General features: G+C 46.3%; 1 protein-coding gene across 1 annotated transcript in view; it reads left to right on the top strand.

Annotated features, from left to right (window-relative positions):
• Positions 1-10,934, top strand: part of nrcama (neuronal cell adhesion molecule a) — a 233,674-nt gene extending 222,740 nt beyond the window's left edge. Inside the window, 1 exon segment of the mRNA XM_067999886.1 lies at positions 8,503-10,934. Within this exon segment, the coding sequence (XP_067855987.1) occupies positions 8,503-8,737 (235 nt within the window). The 3' untranslated portion in view covers positions 8,738-10,934.
• Positions 10,935-21,905: the final 10,971 nt, after the last annotated feature.

The raw sequence follows: 21,905 nt of genomic DNA, 5'->3' as shown, positions 1-21,905 counted from the left end.
CTCAGACAGTGAGTTCCAGACACCCCACCACCCTCTGGGTGAAATTTTATTTCCTCATTTCTGCTCTAATCCTTCTACCAATCACTTTAAATCTATGCCCCCTAGTTATTGACCCCTCCACTAAGGGAAATAGGTCCTTCCTATCCACTCTATCTAGGCCCCTCATAATTTTGCACACCTCAATTAAATCACACCTCAGCCTCCTCTGTTCCAAGGAAAACAACCCCAGCCTATCCAATGTGTCATCATAGCTAAAATTCCCCAGTCCTAGCAACATCCTTGTAAATCTCCTCTGCACCCTCTCTAGTGCAATTACATCCTTCCTGTAATGTGGTGACCAGAACTGTGCGCAGTACTCAAGCTGTGGCCTAACTAGTGTTTTATATAGTTCGAGCATAACATCCCTGCTTTTATATTCTATGCCTCAGCTAATAACGGAAAGCATTCCATATGCCTTCTTAACCACCTTATCTACCTGTCCTGCTACCTTCAGGGATCTCCGGATTGAACTCCATTTGCCACTTTTCTGCCCACCTGACCAGTCCATTGATATCTTCCTGCAGTCTACAGCTTTCCTCTTCATTATCAACCACGTGGCCTATCTTTGTGTCATCCAATTTTGATAGGGTAGACGTAGAGAAAATGTTTCCACTTGTGGGGGAGTACAATAGAGGTCATAAATATAAAACAGTCGCTAATAAATCCAATAGGGAATTCAGGAGAAACTTCTTTACCCAAACTGTGATTAGAATGTGGAACTTGTTACCACAAGGAATGGTTGAGGCGAATAGCACAGATGCATTTAAGGGGAAACAAGATAAGCACATGAGGGAGAAAGGAATAGAAGGATATCCTGATAGGGTTAGATGAAGTTGGGAGGGAGAAGGCTCGTGTGGAACATAAACGCCAGCATGGACCAGTTGGGCCGAATGGCTTGTTTCTGTGCTGTAGTTTCGATGTAACTCGATGTAAGTTAAAGATGTAACAGTTTTTTAAGCAAGTACAGAGCCAGGCAAAGGAAAGGGAGAGGAGGAAAGAACAAAAGGGAAGGTCTGTGATCAGGTCGAGGGCAAGAGTGATTAAATGACAAAAGGGATGATGGTGCAAGGCAAGGAGGGTGGTAATGGGACAAGTAAAGAAACAAAAATGGGTCTAGAGGAGCTGTAAATGGCAACTTCAGAACCATTACCAACACTTGCTATCCGAAAAAATGGGAGCAATGGTAATGATCTGAAGTTATTGGAATCAATGTTGAGTCCGGAAGTTGTAAAGTGCTAATCGAAAGATTAGGTGCTGTTCCTTGAGCTTCCATTGAGCTTCATTGGATCAGTGTAGGAGGCCGAGGACAGAGGTCAGGGTCAGAATGGGATAGAGAGGTAAAATGGCAAGCGACCGGAAGCTCAGGGTCACGCTTGTGGACTGAGCGGAGGTGTTCAGCAAAGTGATCACCCAATCTGTGTTTGGTCTCCCCAATGTAGAGGAGATCGCATTGTGAACAATGAATACATTACACTAAATTCAAAGAACAAGTAAATCATTGTTGCACCTGGAAGGAGTGTTTGGGGCCCTGGACGGTGGGAAGGGAGGAGATGAAAGGGCAGGTGTTGCATCTCCTGCATTCACATGGAAGGTGCCATGGGAAGGAGAGCGGGTGTTGGGGGTGATGGAAGAGTGGACCAGGGTGTCGAGGAGGGAGCGGTCCCTTCGGAACGCTGAAACGGGAGGGGAGGGGAAGATGTGTTTGTTGGTGGCATCGTGCTGGAGATGGCGGAAATGGCGGAGGATGATAGGTTGAATGTAGAGGCTGGTGGGTGGAAAGTGATGACAAGGGGAACCCTATCGTGGTTCTAGGAGGAAGGGGAAGGGGTGAGAGCAGAAGTGCGGGTAATGGGATGGACATGGTCAAGGGCCCTGTTAACTACAGTGGAGAGGAAAAAAGGAAGACTGTTCCCTCCATGCCACCCTGGTCCACTCTTCCATCACCCTCAATGCCCACTATCCTCCTAACGGCACCTTCCCATGCGAGCGCAGGAGTTGAAACACCTGCCCTTTCATCTCCTCCCATCCCATCGTCCAGGGCCCCAATCTCTCCTTCCAGGTGAAACAGCAATTTACTTGTACTTCTTTGAATTTAGTATCCTGTATTCGCTGCTCACAATGCGATCTCGTCTACATCGGGGAGACCAAACGCAGATTGGGTGATCGCTTTGCTGAACATCTCCGCTCAGTCCGCAAGCGTAACCCTGACCTGCCGGTCGCTTGCCATTTTAATTCTCCGTCCCACTCCCACTCTGACCTCTCTGTCCTTGGCCTCCTACACTGATCCAGTGAAGCTCAACGAAAGCTCGAGGAACAGCACCTCATCTCTCGTTTAGGCACTTTAAAACCTTCTGGACTCAACATTGATTTCAATAACTTCAGACTATAAACACTGCTCCCATTTTTTCAGACAGCAGGTGCTGGTAATGGTTCTGCTGTTGCCATTTACAGCTCCTCTAGACCCATCTTTTGTTTCTTAACCTGTCTCATTACCACCCTCCTTTCCTAACACCATCATCCGTTTTGTCATTTAATAAACTCCTGCCACCCACTCTTTTTTGTTCATTCCTCCCTGCCCCGCCTCCCCCCGCCTTTCCCTGGATCTGCACTTGCTTAAAAGCCATTACATCTTTAACTTCTTCCAGTTCTGACGAAGGGTCATTGACCTGCAACGTTAACTCTGTTTCTTTCTCCACAGATGATGCCTGACCTGCTGAGCTTTTCCAGCATTTTCTGTTTTACCTCATTGCCTAAATCACTGCTCACACCCCTCCCTGGGGTGACCCGTTACTCCGTGACACACTGCTCACACCCCTCCCTAGGGTGACCCTTTACTCTCTGATGCACTGCTCACACCCCTCCCTGGAGTGACACTTTACTCTCTGACACACTGCTCACACCCCTCCCTGGAGTGACACTTTACTCCGTGACACACTGCTCACACCCCTCCCTGGGGTGACCCTTTACTCTCTGACACACTGCTCACACCCCTCCCTGGGGTGACCCTTTACTCTCTGACACACTGCTCACACCCCTCCCTGGGGTGACCCTTTACTCTCTGACACACTGCTCACACCCCTCCCTGGGGTGACCCTTTACTCTCTGACACACTGCTCACACCCCTCCCTAGGGTGACCCTTTACTCCGTGACACACTGCTCACACCCCTCCCTGGAGTGACACTTTACTCTCTGACACACTGCTCACACCCCTCCCTGGGGTGACCCTTTACTCTCTGACACACTGCTCACACCCCTCCCTGGGGTGACCCTTTACTCTCTGACACACTGCTCACACCCCTCCCTAGGGTGACCCTTTACTCTCTGACACACTGCTCACACCCCTCCCTGGGGTGACCCTTTACTCTCTGACACACTGCTCACACCCCTCCCTGGAGTGACACTTTACTCTCTGACACACTGCTCACACCTCTCCCTGGAGTGACACTTTACTCCGTGACACACTGCTCACACCCCTCCCTGAGGTGACCCTTTACTCCCTCACTCATGCTGTCCCAGTACTTTGTGAGGGTTGATTATTTTGTTCTGCAGTGGGGAAGGCTTGCAAAATAATACATTCATGAAACAAGATGTTACTAAGCCCACGTGTGCTTTAATATGTGTTTTTTATACACATAAAAATAATACATCCAGATCTGCAGCCAGAATCCAACCTTGAGCTCAATAAGTGGAAAATCTCTTCTGAAAGTATTGATTTATTTTTGGTGGAACCCAAAAGTATCTTCCTTTTAAAATATGCCCTTGAGGTAACCCAATTTATTGTCATTTTGACAGTAGTTCAAAGACTTCTTGGGGATAGGGGTTAATATTCCTGTCATAGTATTCAGTATTTTTCATTGCCCATATTTGGGAGTATATTTTTGAGTGGGGAGAGATTAAGCTTCTTTAAATCCTCTGCTGCCTCAGCAAATTTACTCAGTGAGTAGTCGAGTCACAAAACCAAGAGAGTCCCAGGATCGATCCCTGGCCTGTGCTGAGTTAGCAGATCTGCATTGACTTCTTTCCACTGGGCTAGTAAGGGGGAAAATCAGGCCGGGGATCCTGCTCCCGGTCACAATCCAGTGGGAAAATGAACGCGTGTGCTGCTCATGTCAGCCGAGGGCGGGTTCGAGCTCAACTGTGATGCTTTTCATGGTTGAATACCCTGCTGGCACATTCTGGCAATGCACTCCCATAAATAATTGGGTGAGGACAGTCAGCACCTGTGGGAACACTATCCCAGCGTGAGTGGACAATTTCAGGAGAGATGGGGGGATGAACGTGGTGTGAGGGAGAGATTATCCTTTGATGTCGTGGAATGCTGGCATTGATGGGTGGTTCCTTCTATCCCTTAAAGGGAGGGGGCTCTGGGTACATCACAAGGGAGAGAAGAGCTATGTGCCATTTATATCATGCCCATGTCACTTGGTGACACTTTATTGCAAGAGCAACACAGTTTACATTGTGCATTTGGCGAATTTTTTTTTAAAGTTTGGCGAACCATTTTTCACAAAGTCAGTGTCCCTTTACACGGTAAGCACTTATTAAACCATGAAGAGCATCACCTCCAATACAGTGTCAAAGGGATATTGTGATATTGAAGCCTTATGTGTTCTTGTAATTATTATTATAACTGTATTTGAAGTTCTTTTGGATTTTGTATGATACCTAAGCTGTACGAGCTTTGTAATGGTGATGTACATTACTGCTATTTATATCACATATATATATATATACACACATTGTACCCCTGTTTTGTATCATTAGCTGTATGTTGATATCCATCTACACTGCCTTGCTATTTCTGCGAAACATTAGGGTGCAACAAGTTATTAATTGATGGGTAAACATTTGTGGTAGTATTACTATCACTAGTCGGGGGGGAACCACTTGCTTTGAAATTACCTGGAGCAAGGCATAAAGCCCCCACTACTGTTGACAGGCCAAGTCAGTGGGAAGCTCGTTTGGAGGGGATCAGGACAACGTAAAGGGAAGACCAAAAATGTTTCCAAGATTTTACCCGCAACTTTATAACTGGGTCAAAGGATACGCTCCCTCCATAGCCTAGTGGGGACCTGTACTTTTTACATAGTGATCAGGTTTGATTGCCTGTGTGTGCTGAGTTAGCTGATCTCAGTGGGCCTGTCAGAGGGCGCTATCTTTGGCCTCATTGACCCTGGGTTCAGGTGAGAACCACATTTCCCACTCTTGATTGTTCCCCAGCGCTGGAAAGGACAGGGTGAGCTCGGCTGTGACGCCCTCCACGGTCGACTAACCTGATAGCGCTCCCTCTCTAGCCTCACAGGTGAAGAATGGCTGGTTGGGTGGGATGCTAGAGAGATATTGGTGCCCGTGAGGCCACGAGCTAACAAATCCAGAGGGAGGGGGAGGGAGAAGGGAAAGATTTAAAAAGAAAATGAAGATTGTTGCACCCTAATAGAAATAAAAGGTACATGTGTCAGTGCTGAGACAGAGTGTAATGTTCTCGGCCTATAATGTTGCTTGTCTGGAAAGCTGAAACTCAACTAAAAATGTTGGACTTTTAACTTGATTCTGCTATCGTTGATTAAACCTCTCACAACTGATTTCTCACATATCGTGCAGAGCATGAGCTTGTTTTCAGCACTTTACATCTACAGGAGTTATCAAAATAGAGCGAGCAGGCTCAAATTACACATTCACACTCACACACACACCCTGACTGACCTGTCTTTCTCCACCATTTTTGTTGCCCAAATTTTCTGCCCTCCCGAAGGCATTGGCTCCCATGTTTCCATGGCCACTGCTCACCCTGCAGTACTTCACCCAAAGTGGCTGTTCTTTAGGTGTGAAGCTAGACACCATCCGCAGCCTATTCAACCATGATTGGAATCACAACCGAGACCTCTCCTCATTTGAGGCCCACAAGTGTGCTTGTCAGGAGATGTCTGGAGTGCGAACCATAGCTGATTTACCCAAGAGCTTTGAGGCTGATTCTAGCTCCCCTTGACTGAGATCATGTATCTCGGTACAGAGCGGGGATCGAACTTGGGACTCTCCTACTCACTGCTTTCACCAGCTGAACCATCGGGGATGCCCAGAACCAATTGTTGTTTTTTCACAAGGAACCCTCTCAATCTAAATTCCTCTAAATATAAGGAAGTGTGAGGTCATCCACTTTGGGCCTAAGAAAGATGGAAGTATTTTCTAAATGATGAGAAGCTCGGAACTGTGGAGGAGCAGAGAGATTTAGGGATCCAAGTACAGAAATCATTAGAAGCTAGTGGACAGGTACAAAAAATAATTAAAAAGGCTAATGGAATGTTGGCCTTTATCTCGAGAGGGCTGGAATACAAAGGGGTAGAAGTTACGCTACAATTATATAAAGCTCTGGTTAGACCCCATCTGGAGTACTGCGTTCAGTTCTGGGCACCGCACCTCAGGAAGGATATGTTAGCCTTGGAGGGGGTGCAGTACAGATTCACCAGAATGATACCAGGGCTAAAAAGGTTAAATTATGAAGATAGGTTGCATAGACTAGGCTTGTATTCTCTTGAGTGTGGAAGATTAAGGGATGATCTAATTGAGGTGTTTAAGATGATTAAAGATATGATAGGGCAGATAGAGAGAAACTATTTCCTCAGGTGAGGGAGTCCAGAACAAGGACACAACCTTAAAATTAGAGCCAGGCCGCACAGAGGTTTTTTTTTTATTATTCGTTCATGGGCGAGGCCGGCATTTATTGCCCATCCCTAATTACCATTGAGAAGGTGATGGTGAGCCGCCTTCTTGAACCGCTGCAGTCCGTGTGGTGAAGGTTCTCCTGAAGGTGACGTCAGGAAGCACTTCTTCACACAAAGGGTAGTGGAAATCTGGAACTCTCTTTTTCCGCCACCGCCCGCCCCCCCCACCCCGCCCCCCAACACACAAAAGGTTGTTCATTTCAAAAGTACTTCATTAACTCTTAACTGCTTTGGGAGATCCTGAGGTCATGAAAGGCGCTATATAAATGCAAGTCTTGCTTTCTTTCTAAAGTAATAAACCACGGTTGAACAAATCCGATACAGGCAACTCAACTTGTTGGTTTTGATGGTGGCCAAGCCTGCTATGAACTTTGTTTCTTAAACAAATTACTGCTGATGCATTTTGCATCTTTTTATAGTGCCACTGTTGGGTATTGGTCCTTTGGTTCAAAATAAATTGCCAGGCTCCCATTTCTTTCTACCCATAATGGGGAAGAATTGCTTATGGTTGGCATGTGTCGGGACCCATGGAGATCTGCGCGGAATCTCTTGCGAAATCATAGGGGGAGTCTTCCTGAACTCTTTCATAATGGCCCCTAAGCATGGCGAGCACAGCTGTCCTGCTTCAGTCAGACCAGCATTCAGGTCTTTCTCGACTGCCCATGGAGCACCGCCAGTGGCTAGCAGTGTGGGATAGCAAGGAACTCCGCAAGCATTGTGTTCAAATGTGTTTGGCTTCCGTTGGTCTCTTCTCTTCCGTGTTACTAATGCAGCCATTAGATGTACTCTCCTATTAAAAAACCGGGCCCGTTGTCCAAGAATTACGCGCACCTGACAACAGACCGACCTTGCTGCTGCTTCTGACTGTTTTCATTTGTTTCTTCTGCATTCTTTAATGGAAAATGTAGGTCTCTGGAAAGGTAAGGTGGCAACTGAAAGTCTGGCATGCTTTGAGTAACACCGAATGACTTGAATGCCCCTACAGCATTTGCTTAACCTTTCTACTTCATGGAATGAATTCAATACAAACTCTTTTCATTTCAGAGTAATCTCCATTTCCTTTCCCACTTTCATATAACCCACCTGCTGATGACTGTTCCTGCTAACTAACCGCCGATTAACATCATCCCTTTTCCAGCCCAAAGGTCCCAAACGTATCCTTGAACCCGCTGACTAATATTTGTTGCTATTTTGCATTTCTGTTGACCGGCTGTGCCAATTATAAATGGCCCTACAGGACAATAAAGAACCTAGGCTCTAGTCACAATCTGATTGAAAATCTTGGTCATTGGAACGACCATTGAAAATGGCCATTGAGTAGCAACACGAGGCCTGGGCTAGAAAAGGATATTCCAACAGCCATTTCTCATTTGATAAATGCTGCTGCCATCCTTTCCTTGATAGTGAAACATGTCACTCCATGAGCTGCTCACTTTCATTTCCATGATTCCTTCCTACCTTGAAGCATTTTGAGTTGGAATTGTAACCCACTGGTTGTAAATGGAGTGGGATATGAGATCCATCAGACTGGGTGATGTATGGTAACCCCTCGCACTACAGATACCATGAAATGTAATGGTGTGTGCCTTGTTAGATTGGCTTCCCAATTCATTCAGATGGTTGAATCTAGTAATGCATATGTTTGCTAGTACGCATATTGATCTTGCTGCAAGATAACTTAGCTCTGCGTTACATTCACATTTTAAGACTTGCACCCTTATTAAATGTTGTCCTCCTTTCCAGTGACACAGAAGACCATAAACCACTTAAAGGTAGCCGGACGCCTTCTGACGGGACGGTTAAGAAGGGTGTGAGTGACGACAGCTTGGTTGAATACAGTGAAGGAGGGGAAGGGCAGTTCAACGAAGATGGCTCTTTTATTGGACAGTACAGCGGGAAGAAGGAAAAGGAAGCGGTGGAGGGCAACGAAAGCTCTGAGGCCCCATCCCCGGTCAATGCAATGAACTGGATTGTCTAACGGGGCGGAAACGTGGAATCATCCAACGCCCATGCACCTATAAATTGTAGAGTTTATCCATTCACACTTATCTCCTGACTTGTCATTACATGCACGTTAAGAAATAAAGGAATGATGGGAAGCTAGTGCCTAAAGGTCCTGAGTGTATAGATGAACAAAACAGTGAAAGAAAGAAAAATAGAAGGAAAAAACTAACGTGAGCTTTCAAGAATGCAGCTGAGCAGAGAGGGATTGTGAATTATTGTACACTAATCTGGAACAGAAGTTCATCTCCTGTGTATATAGAGTTGGACCTGGCACCTTATATGTTGGGTTCACTTCTTTGTGTCCTATTGGTTTGCGCTAACATAGTGCATGAGAACAACGTGTATCTCACTGCCACCTAAGATAGATGAGTGTATGCTGTGATGACAGTGGTCTGTATAATATTTGTTTATAAAGTGCACAGTGCAGTGACTGAAAATGAATCTCGTTTTGTCGTCAGTGTTCGATTGGTATTCTAGAGATCACCAATGTCTGCGGGACGTTGTTGTGAAGATGGTAATGACCTTTTTCTTTGAATGTATAACAACTGTTCGTTTCTTTTCTTGCAAGACAGCAAAAGGTGGTTGGGAGGGAGGAGGGTGCTGATTGTATTGAATCCCAGTGAAATATTTGAAGTGGAACGTGTAGGGATGGTGACCGAGCCCTTGTTTGTACCATAATGTTGTGGTTCCTATTCTTTCAAGGGAGAAAACAGGAGGGAATATTTTATCCAATTAGTATAGAACAGGGGAATTCTTGTATCACCACACTGACGGGCACATATCACACACTATCGATATGAGCACGCTAAACCTCTCAAAGCCTTACACGCCTTTTTTGTAAATTAAACCTAGCCACACTTCACATAGACATTTTAACACAACGGCGCAACACGCAGTTTATTATGGCGCCTGCTGGTCATTTCTACTTGTTATTACTGTTAGTTTTACTGCCTTTTAAGATCCAAATTGAAAAGAAGAAAAAAAAACTTGACAGACGTGGCCTCTCTTTTTAATCTAAAAATAATGGGGGGTTTTTTCTGACCAATTTGGACTAACCAAATTCAAATCCTTTGCAGGGCGTTAGTTCAGAAACACGAGGGATAAAACAAATTGGGATTACAAGCTCTTGGTCGCAAGAATGTTGTTCTGTTTTGTTTGCCATTGATTTTTTTTCATAACTTGCATCAAGTTTAATTAAGCTTTTTTTTTGTTGTTGTAGATATTATGTTGTATTTTGTAAATATACTTTGACTTGTTGTGGATGCCACAGGCTTCTAGATCACTCCAGTGCAGCTCGATTTGTATCGTGTATGAAGTGATATATATCCGATCGAGTGCATGGGATTTACTGATAGGGTTGCCAACGTTCCAGGATTGTCCTGGAATTTCCAGAAATTGAAGATTAATCTCCTGGACGCTGCTGTGAGCAACACCCAGGAGAAAAATCGTAGGGGCATTAAAAGATGTTGTGTTTTCTTCATTTTCTTTGAACGCTTTTAGTTTATTAGTTATAAAAATATTGGAGAGGGGAAAAAAGACTGTTTGACTTGGTGGGGGCAATTGGAGGCAGAAGATCATGTGATGAAACCTCCAGGAATGCATCCAACCAGAATTGGCAACCCTATTTACTGGACAGGTCTTTTTTTTCTCACTGTATTTTATGCTGCGGATTTGTAAAGCTGCAAACTCACTGGCTGTGATAGTAATCTGTTTCTAAATAACCAGGACATCTCACTTCCAATATATTAGTGTGCTCCTCCAGTAACAGCTTACTGTGCAGCAGAGGCTATTTTTACACCTTGCTCGAAATTAACTGCTGTTTGCAAAATGCCTCTTTAGAAATCAATTATTTGGAGTCATCAATTTTTTTTCTCTCAATTTACTTAGGAGATAGGGCCATTGTCGGAAAACAGTCCGTGGGACTTTTTATTCTTGGCAGATTCAACTAGCTAATGGATTTCTTTTGAAGGAATTATTAATGGGGCTGGTGAAACAAAGTTAATTTCGAGCACTGGTGATGTGGATGTGAGATTTCTCTTTGCATGAGAAGGCGTGCAGTCAGACGGAAAGGTTTCTGCTGTGCCTCGCTGTTCTGTATCGCCATTAAGAGCTTATTGATTTTGTATCAGAAGGAAGAAACAAATGGGAAATAAATGTGCTTTAGACTTTCACCCACTTAGCAGGCTTTTTCTTTTATTCCTGAGATGAGTGACACCTGCGCTGTTTCATGAAGCTAAAAAGAAACAACTTGCATTTATATAGCACCTTTCACAACTTCTGGACATCCCAAAGCGCTTCACAGCAAATTAAGTACTATTGAAATGTAGTCACTGTTGGAATGTAGAAAACACGGCAGCCAATTTGCGCACATCAAGGTCCCACAAACAGCAATGTGATAATAATCAGATAATCTGTTTTAGTGATGTTGGTTGAGGGATAAATATTGGGCTGGATTTTGCTGTGAAAATAACAGCGCTAACCATTATTTCAGGGCAAGTGGTAGAGCAACTTCCAACGAGCGCACACGTGCAGTTAAACGCGGAAATCCGGAAGTTGTTGTAACAGATGCCCGGCTCCTCCATAAACTCTGCGAGAATGGCGTCTCGCCAGCTGATTCCCTGTTCAAATGAATGGAACGGCCTGAAGTTCCTGTACTGACCTGATAGATACTAACTAATCTCACCAAAAAAAGATATGTCAAGTCATTTCAGTCCAAGCACCCCTTTAATGGCGTGGTAAGTCTTAATGACTGCCAAACAACCTCTCTGGCAGTGAAAATTAACTTTTACAAGTGTGGAGGCTCATTCCTTCAGATTTTAATTGTTTGACATTTAAAACAAAATTATTTTTATTTTTTTACTTTTTCTGTCTCTTTTATCTCTGTCTCTTAATTCAATATTTCTTACCCTCTCTTTATTTCACTTTCTGTATCTGATTTGATATTGATTTCACTATTAAAACTTACACTTCCTGGTTTGACTCTTCGCTGCTCCTCAGATGCTTTAATCTGTTTGGTTAAGGGGATAGACAGTCGCTTGCCCCGTTCACACAACTCCCAGATGCCCGGGAGAGGGCAGCGTTTTGGATTCAGTGCCCGTGAGAGGAACTTGCCATGAAAAAAGCAAGACTAGTTTATGGGTAAGTGCAAGTCTAACGAGCGGCAGGCGCCATTCGTTCGCTGCTCAGAGGAAAATCCAGGTCGTTGGCCAAGACACCAGGGAGAACGCCCCTCCTCTTCTTTGAATAGTGCCATGAGATCTTTTACACCTCGATTTAATGTCTCATCCGAAAGACGGCACCTCTGACAGTGCAGCACTCCCTCAGTACTGCACTGAAGTGTCAACCAACGCAGAGTTCAGGATGTGAATTTCGGACTGGAGTTATACTGTGCACTTTGCAGACACGAGCGGGGTGAGATGGCCTTCTAGAGGGATTCTTTTATTTCAGAGCTGGGGTAAGTCTCCTGCAATTACACCGCCACTTTTGCCTTGGAATTGCTTTGCATCAGCTTAAAAGTGGCCATGTAACACTACCCTCAGACTCTTGGCAGTTGTGAGTAGCAGGCTGTGTTTTGGTTAATTCACTCTCAGGTTGTGGGTGTCACTGGCAGTTTATTGCCCATTCCTAATTGCCCTTGAGAAGGTGGTGGTGAGCCACCTTCTTAAACCGCTGCAGTCCGTGTGGTGAAGGTTCTCCCACAGTGCTGTTCGGAAGGGAGTTCCAGGATTTTGACCCAGCGACGATGAGGGAATGAAGATATATATCCAAGTCGGGATAGTATGTGACTTGGAGGGGAACTTGGAGATGATGGTGTTCCTATGCAACTGCTGCCCTTGTCCTTCTAGGTTGTAGAGGTCGCGGGTTTGGGAGGTGCTGCCAAAGAAGCCTTGGTGAGTTGCTGCAGTGCATCCTGTGAATGGTGCACACTGCAGCCATGGAACGCTAATGGTGGAGGGAGTGGAAGTTTATGCCAGTGGATGGGGTGTTGAACAAGCGGACTGCTTTGTCCTGGATAGTTTTGATCTGGGCTTAACACTGGGGGTGAGAAGAAAATAAATGATAAATGCTGGAAATCTGAAGGAAACATGGAGCAAGATCCATCAACATCTGAGAAAATAGGATCCTGCTTAAACCCTGGGTGTTTGTATACACAGGATGTGTGACACAGAAGCTGCTGTTATGTTATAGCCTAGGTCTTGGGAGAAAGAGCTAACTGTGCCTTGATCCTACATTTAAATGTACATGTGGAGCCAGAATTCCAATAAACTGACTCTGGCGCTCACTATTCCACAATCATACAGATGGGATTGTCTGCCGCATCTGTGACTGCTTCAGAAATAATTCATTGACTGTGAAGCTTTTTAGGATGTCTGTACAAATGCACTCTGCTGTTATGCGATTTTTGTCACACCTGCCTGACACACTATTCTGTCACACTTGTCTGTCACACCTGTCTGACACACTATTAGATTATACGGACATTTCCACACGGTGAAGTGCCAATGAGTCCTGACTTGTGTCCATTGAGGCCTTGCAGAGCTGTATACTCCATAATTTGCAAATCCCCTGATGTAATGTGCTGGGGCTACAGCCAGCAATCTTCAAAAAGCCAATTCTGGTTGAAGATTGCAGCAGCAGCAGGCTGGAGGAACAGCAGGAGAGTGTTTGGATCACTCTGTTCAGTGTCAGCTGGCTGCACTGGATGGCTCATGTGTCCTTTTTCCTCACTTTTGAAGAATGGCTAACAATGCAGGGTATTCATGATGTGGAGATGCCGGTGATGGACTGGGGTTGACAATTGTAAACAATTTTACAACACCAAGTTATAGTCCAGCAATTTTATTTTAAATTCACAAGCTTTCGGAGGCTTCCTCCTTCGTCAGGTGAACGATGTGAAAAATCATTTTCACATCGTTCACCTGACGAAGGAGGAAGCCTCCGAAAGCTTGTGAATTTAAAATAAAATTGCTGGACTATAACTTGGTGTTGTAAAATTGTTTACAAATGCAGGGTATGGCAGTGACAGCCAAAAGAGGGGCAAGAGCAAGATAAAGAGGAGCAGAAGGTGAGCACACAATTCTTCTGACAGAGGCCTACAAACCCTCCTGAATGTGATTGTGCGAAGGAGAGACTGACTGCTTGGTCTTCATGGGAGGAAGCCACAGAAAAATGTGTCCGGTGCCATGAGAAGGGAGGCAGCATTGGCACTGAGCGTCAACTCTCTCACCCCCAGAACTTCAGACCAGTGCTGCAAGAAGTTCAATGACCTGACCAGGGCAAGGTAATACATCAACCACTCTTCTTTGGGTGCCAGCACACTCTTCACCCTCTAAAATGAACAGCTGCACAACTAACCCTTCACACTGTACTCTGGTTCAGGCTAGCATTATCTTCGGATCATGCAGTATGCTACCCATCTCCCTTAACAGCAATTACAATCTTAAAACCTCTTCCTCCACATTAAGAGGGTGATAGTACCAAACAGAAAAAAGAGGCTTATGACAAATGTAAAGTTCATAATACAGTTGAGAACCAAGCTAAATACAGAAAGTAAAGAGGAGATCTAAAAAAGGAAATAAGTGGGGCAGAGAGAGTATAAGAATAGATTAGCGGGCAACATAAAAAGAACCCAAAAGTCTTTTACAGACACATAAATAGTAAAAGGGTAGACAAAGGAAGGGTGGGACCGATTAGGGACAAAAAAGGAGATCTGCTTGTGGAGGCAGAAGGTATGGTTGAGCTACTAATTGACTACTTTGCATCGGTCTTCACTGGAGAAGAGGATGCTGCCATTGTAGCAGTAAAGGAGGAGGTAGTGGTGATATTGGATAGGATAAAAATAAATAAAGAGGAGGTACTTAAAAGATTGGCAGTACTCAAAGTAGAAAAGTCACCCAGTCCAGATGGGATGCATCCTAGGTTATTGAGGGAAGTAAGGGTGGAAATTGCAGAGGCTCTGGCCACAATCTTCCAATCCTCCCTAGGTATGGGGGACAGTGCCAGAGGACTGGAGGATTGTAAATTCTACATCCCTGTTCAAAAAAGGGGAAAGGGATAAACCCGGCAACGAGGGTAATGCGGTTGTTGTTGTGTAGATGGATTTTCAAAAGACATTTGATAAAGTACGACATAATAGACATGTTAGCAAAATTAAAGCCCATGGGATTAAAGGGACAGTGGCAGCGTGGATACAAAATTAGCTAAGGGACAGAAAGCAGAGAGTAATGGTAAACGGTTGTTTTACAGACTGGGGGGAAGTATACGGTGGTGTCCCCCAGGGATCGATATTAGGACCACTGTTCTTTTCGTTATATATTAATGACCTGGACTTTGATATACAGGGTATAATTTCAACAGATTCAATAGTAACTTTCAAAAAGGAATTGGATAAATACTTGAAGGGAAAAACTTCACACGGGAGTGGGACTAATTGAATAGCTCTACCAAAGAGCCGAAAGGCCTCCTTCTGTTCTATATCATTTCATCTCTTACATTAACTATCTAATTCCATATGGGAGACAGTCCTCAATTGCAAAACCTAATTCACTTAATCTTCTTACAGGAGAAATTTGTTCACAATGTCTAAGAGAAGCAGGGCACAGGGGGGACATCCCTGACATTAAGGAGTTCGCCCCCCTACAAGGAGCAGTCATGGAGCTGATGGGGGGGGTACTCAGTCTCTGCCATGGGAGATGATAAGATCAGGGGCTCAGTGCCCGTACCAGGTTAGTAACTGTACACCTGCACAGTCGTCCCAGCATCCCCGTGAAACACTGCAGATCCACAAGCTTCCACCCCCTTTCTCTGTCTCCTTAATCCCAAGGGGGTAATGTTCAACCATTCTTGTACACACTTCCCTGCAAATCCACCACAGCAATGGGGGACAGACAAAGAGGATGATGAGGGGTGGACGGATAGTGGGGGGAGAAGGAGGAAAATGGAACTTCTTCCTTGTAGATTGTGAGGATTATGGTGAAGAGCGAGAGGAAGCTGAGGTGAAGTCCATCCAAGCATTCCTGCACCAACATCCTACCCCATGTTCCTCTGCCACGACCCCCTTGATCTCACCCCCTTGCATCACTTCCTTTCTCACTCCTGCGCAAAAGTTCTGGGATGGGGGGGGGGGGGGAATTGGATCGTGTTAGTGGGGATGTGGCACTGGATGATTCGCAGACCACGAGAGAACCTGGAGAGCGGATAAGGATGTGCCACCTTCCCAATGGAGACTGAGGAGAAAGCTGCCGTGGTTTCGGATTTGTGCGACCTAGAGCTCATGGGTACTTGCCTGAAAAGAAGGATCTTTGAGGAACATCGTACCTACGTGCAGGTTCTGAAGTCAGTCTCCGAGGATGTGAGGCAGCTGACAGGTAGAACACTGCAGGTTACAGCTCTCATTTGTGACAACATCAGGGCAGCTTTTTGCTTTGTTGCAGCTTTTAATGGAGCATGTGACAGCTTCATTAGACTCTGCGGCAGACCGCCACCTAAAAAATGGCCAGGGACCAGTCAGTGCCACCACCTGCACAGACTGCAGTTCTGGTGGCAGCTGGGGACAGAATGGACAGCACCCTGCGTACAGGCTTCCAGACCCTGGCTGTCTCTCAGGGCTTTCAGGATCTGATAGCTGCCACGAGACCAGCCAGCCCGCTGACCAGTGGGGACACAGATCCAGGGCCCAGTGGAATTATGATGGCTGGAGTGGACCTGCCTGAGACTATTGTCTCTCAGAAAGGCAGCACATGCCAGGTCTCCGGCCTTCCTCCTCAGAGCACCAAGCCAGTGAAACGTGGGAGGCCTAGGTATACGTTTCAGCGATGCAGCCAGTAGCAGCTGGATCCCAGGAGCAAACTGCTGTGAGAAGTGGACCTCAGGCCCATTAGCGTTTTGTAGCCCAAGAGCAGTCAATCGCCCCTTCCGGTACTAGCCCTCAGGCTGCACCTGGGAGAAGCACCATAATAGGAGCAAGACGGGCAGCTCACCAAGGGAAGCATGGTGTCAGGAAAGAATAGGTTGGCTTGTGCTCACTTTGGAGTGTGTTGTATTAAAACAGAATGTGCACTTATGTCGTGCTTTGTTATTCATGTAGGTTAAGACTTATACAGGAAAGAATGCACTGAGTTAGCGCTGACCTATTCAATCAGATGATGATTATTGGCGCGGTCATGTTGGGGCAAAGAGGTCTGATGTGTAGTGATGTTCCCTGATTGAACGATTGGACCTTTATTTGAAGTTGGGGGAGCAGGTGTTAAGTCAGTGGTGACAAAACTAGACTGTATTAAACAGTGACGAAGATTTTGGTGATCAGTTGTGCTTTGATGCCCCTTGCAGCGGTCACTGAGTGACAGTCAGCTTGATTCGCTACAATGTAGGTAGGACTACCTCCCCATGGATGTCCATGTCCAGGCCTTTTTGTGTGGCAAAGTTGGGCAGGGTTACAGCAGGCTACAACTATTTAGGGATACATGAGTTGAAGGGTACTGCAAAGCCCTTTACGATCTGTCAAGGCAGTGAAAGTGCCCATGTAAGACCCTGATGGGCCTCTCAATGACCATTCTGGTAGAGGCATGTGCCTCAGTGTATTGCACCAGGGCTGCTATTTAGGCCACTCTTAGTGGGGTCCATGTGAGCAGGAGGTGGTCTTGTCACCCACAAGCCATTCATTGCCATGATTTTCTTCCTTGAAGAGTCAGGGAGGCCAAATTTCGAAGGATAACTGCATTGGGCAACTTCCAGCAAATGTCACGTTGATGTGTCGGATGTTTTGCATGTCATCACACAGAGTCTGTCCAGCTGGGCAGTGGAAATTGCAAAACAACATGGAAGCCATCTCGTGCACTCTAGACTTTGGGAAAGCCAGCACCCCTCTGTAACTGGATGGCCTTATCTCATTGCTGCCTTTCTGTGGTGCCAAAATTGATGAATTCCCCAGCTCTTCTGTAAAGTGCATCAGATTTGACAAATTCCACACCCTGGCTGATATTACAGAGATCCACCGTGGCATAAATTATTTCTGGTGCTTCCCAGCATGCAGAGCAGACACAAATAGGGTCCTCACTGCATCTGCCAACACAAAAAAACATAAGAAATAGGAGCAGGAGTAGGCCATACGGCCCCTCGAGCTACTCCTCAATTCAATAAGATCATGGCTGATCTTCTACCTCAACTCCACTTTTCTGCCCTATCCACATACCCCTTGATTCCCTTAGTGTCCAAAAATCTATCGATCTCAATGTTGAATATACTCAGCGACTGAGCATCCACAGCCCTCTGGTGTAGAGAAGTCCAAAGATTCACAATCAACTGAGTGAAGACATTTTTTCTCATCTCAGTCCTAAATGGCCAACCTCTTATCTTCAGACTATGATCCCTAGTTCTAGACTCTCCAGCCAGGGGAAACAACCTCTCAGCATCTACACGGTCAAGCCCTCTAATAATTTTATAAGTTTCAATGAGATTACCTCTCATTCTTCTGAACTCCAGAGAATATAGGTCCATTTTACATCTGACCTGAATGTGACATCTGGGTTACACTATTCTCAACAAACTTCATCCTCTGTGGGTGATACTCCCCAATAAAAATACATACATTTTAAATGGACATTAAAACCCTTTTTTTTTGTTAATTTATACTTAATTACAATACATGCTGTGATTGTACACATTTGCAATATTCAATTTCATTGCATTTCACTTTAACAATCTATGGAAAATCACTTTTGAAGATATTTTATATTTGATAACACGTATACCTTTCTTGCTCCCCTCATGTCCTGATAGGTGATTCACCCATTCTTCAGGTGCAAGCCTAGACAGTGAGATGTTGGCAGGCTCTATGGGACGTATCACTGCCAAGCCTAATCCTGGCCTCAATCAGCCAGCAGAGGCCACTAGATAGCCTTCAGGATTTGACACTAGTTTGATACTAGGGGCTCGATTTTGGCGTCGGGTTTCCGGCGGGTTTCCAGCGGGGGGGCCCGGAAAATCCCGATATCCGGTCACGTGACCGGATCGCGACGAAATCCCGGCCACTTCCGGGTACCGCGCTGACGTGCGGGGCTGCGCGCGCAAGCCCCACTGGTGGGAATCCCGCAGGCAATTAAAGCCAGCGGGGTTCCACTTGAGAGTACTTACCTTGCTTGTTGAGGTCAGTTAATGAGCTGAATCAGCTGTCAAAAGAGGAAGTGTGGGATTTTAGGTTCAAGGCAGTGAGCTTCACACACTGGGGGAAACAGTCTCTCTCCAACCAGGCGTGTTGCAGCCAGCAGCCTGTGGCAGGTGCCAAGGTGCACTCCACGGGGGGCAGCCCTCACCCACGCAGGAGGCCACCGCGTCACATAGGGCAACCCCTGCCCCCCACCACCCCCCGCCAAGCCAGAGGACAGACCGACACGAAACCGCAGCCCCAGTCCGAGGAACCATCCACCTAACCCTGCACAACCCCTCAGACCAACACCTGCCAGATGGGTGGTGTGTGGACACCCTCGGAGGACGAAGAGCATGACCAGCCCCAGCAGCCTCACAGTCCACGCCATCCGCCGCAGAGACGTGGATCCCCCCAACACGGTGTTGTTGCACGCCCACCTGCACAGCAGCAGGGAGGGCTACCGCAGAGAGAGACGCATCGCAGAGGGCACTACCCTCGCCACAGGGTCCACAGACCGAGGCGCAGCTCCCCGGACCTCTCCGAGCAGCAGTGCACAGGGAGGCGCAGATTCGCTCGACATGTAGTCGTGGAGATCTGCAGGCTCTTTCATGCCGAGCTGCTCCTGGCTGGCCCCAGCACCAACTGCTTACCTGTCGCTGTCAAAGTCACCACTGCCCTCCACACCTTCTCCTCCGCATCCTTCCAGGGTGCAGCCGGCTACACCGCCGATGTCTCTCAGTCGTCTGCGCGGACGAGCCCTGCAAATACACCTGCACCTACTCTGCAGTAACACGATGGGTGGCATCAGTGGTGGGTCCTCATAGTGATACCCAGGAGCGGGCATTATTGGACACAACGGACAGGATTCGCGGGGACATGGCAGTGGTGGTGTCAATATAATGTGTGCTGTTTGTTGCTCTGAAATTCAATATAGGTAACACCCATGACAAACCCTCAGACACCCTTGTGCACCCCCTTCATGCTCACGACACGTTTGCCTTACGCTGCCTACTGCACATATGTGATGCATGCCCTGTGGCTGCAGCACAGGTGGTGGCAGGTTGAGTGAGGCTGGCCGTGAGGGAGATGCACGAGAGGGTGAGTATGGGATGGAGCAATGAGATTGTATGAGGATTGGGTTGCGTGTTAGTGGCAGGATGAGTACTGGCGAGGTGAGTAGGTGGAGGTAAGATGAGGATGGGGTTTGAGTGGGTATGAAGAGTGATATTACAGAATAGTGTTGGCGGTGCCGAAGGAGATGTGGGGTGGGGGCAGTGTTGTTGCAGACGGAGTGTAGGGGAAAGACTTCGTGTTCTCACTGCGGCTGACCTACTGCGGTCATTGCAGCGCCTCCTGCACTGTAAGCAGGTGGGCCATATGTTGGTGGCGCAGGTGACCCCCTCTGCCACCTCGAGCCAGGCCTTCTTGGTGGCAGAGGCAGGCCGCTTCCTCCCGCCCGCCGGGTGGAAGATCTGTGTCCTCCCCCTCCTCCTCACCCCATCTGATGATACCTGGGGTGAGGCATCATTAAACTGGGAGCAGCCTTCCCCCTGGGCTGCTCCATGCTGCAATTTGTTCCATTGGTTGCAGCATCTGTCAGTGGAGGACTGCCCCTTTAACTAGAGAGCCTCCAGCTGACAGATCGTACTGCACATGCGCAGCCCGACCGACGCGCAGGCCAGCGCCGTGGACCCCGGAGGAGCAGGTAATTGATTCCTATTAGTGTGTTGCCTGCTACGATCGCGCGGGCAACCCACTAATTTCGCCGAGCGTGTTGACCACGCTCCCGGAGGACCACCCGCTGGGAACCCGCAGGCCTGCTAAATTCGAGCCCTAGCAGTCCAACGCCTGGACGTGCTGAGCCCAATGGTCGTTCCCCGACAGCCGTCCCCAAGCATGTCCATTTTTGACAGCTGCAAAAGATATTCAGCCCTCAAGTGGGTTGATGGAGAACAGCTTGAAAAGACACATCCACAGTGGTCATGCCTTGTCCAGTCTTAATGTTGCTATTTCTGGTCAGACCCATTGATAACGAGAACACTGTAGCTATCAAAGTGAGTTTGTTAAATCCGATTTGTGTTAAATTAGTTCATGCATTGTCTTTCCTCTGCATTGCAGTATTAATAGTAATTAATACTTTGTATATACAGATTGATATTTTCTCGTAATAAGACTTGTTCAGAGATGATATTGTGCAGTATTACTGAACACTCAGGATTAATTTATAGTTTTTTTAATTCATTCTCAGGAATTGGGCATCACTGGGCAAGGAAGAATTTATTGCCCAATTCTAGTTGTCTTGACTGAGTGGTTTGCTTGGCCACATTGGTGTGGTACTGGAGTCATGTATAGGTCAGACCAGGTAAGGACACCAGGTTTCCTTCCCTATAGGACCATTAGTGAACCAGTTGGGATTTTACGACAATCCGACAGCTTCATGGTCACTTTTACTGATACTAGAGTCATTCTTCTGAACTCCAGAGAATATAGGTCCATTTTACATCTGACCTGAATGTGACATCTGGGTTAAGAGTACACTATTCTCAACAAACTTCATCCTCTGTGGGCGATACTCCCCAATAAAAATACATACATTTTAAATGGACATTAAAACCCTTTTTTTTTGTTAATTTAAACTTAATTACAATACATACTGATACTAGCTTTTTTTCCAGAATTTTTAAACTGAATTGAAATTCTCACACTGCCCTGGTGGGATTTGAACTGCACACATTTGTATCAAAAAAATCCACAATATATCCATTTTAGCTTTTCAATACAGTACTGTATCTCATTTAACAAGAATGGGAGTAAAGATGTCCCAATCTTGGCTTGGAGAATCATCTCTTCCTCATATGTACCCTCTCACCTTTAGAATCCATCTCTGATCCACACACCAATATGGAGCTCAAAGCTGCAGAATCAGATACAATGGTACAGAGGGGAGGGGGATTCTTGGCTAAAAATTGTTTTACATGAGACATCAAAAAGCTCCTGA

Source organism: Heptranchias perlo, chromosome 18, assembly GCF_035084215.1.
Source record: "Heptranchias perlo isolate sHepPer1 chromosome 18, sHepPer1.hap1, whole genome shotgun sequence".
Lineage (NCBI taxonomy): Eukaryota > Metazoa > Chordata > Chondrichthyes > Hexanchiformes > Hexanchidae > Heptranchias > Heptranchias perlo.
The sequence above is the reverse complement of the archived record's forward strand: the minus strand, read 5'-3'. Positions and strand labels throughout refer to the sequence as shown.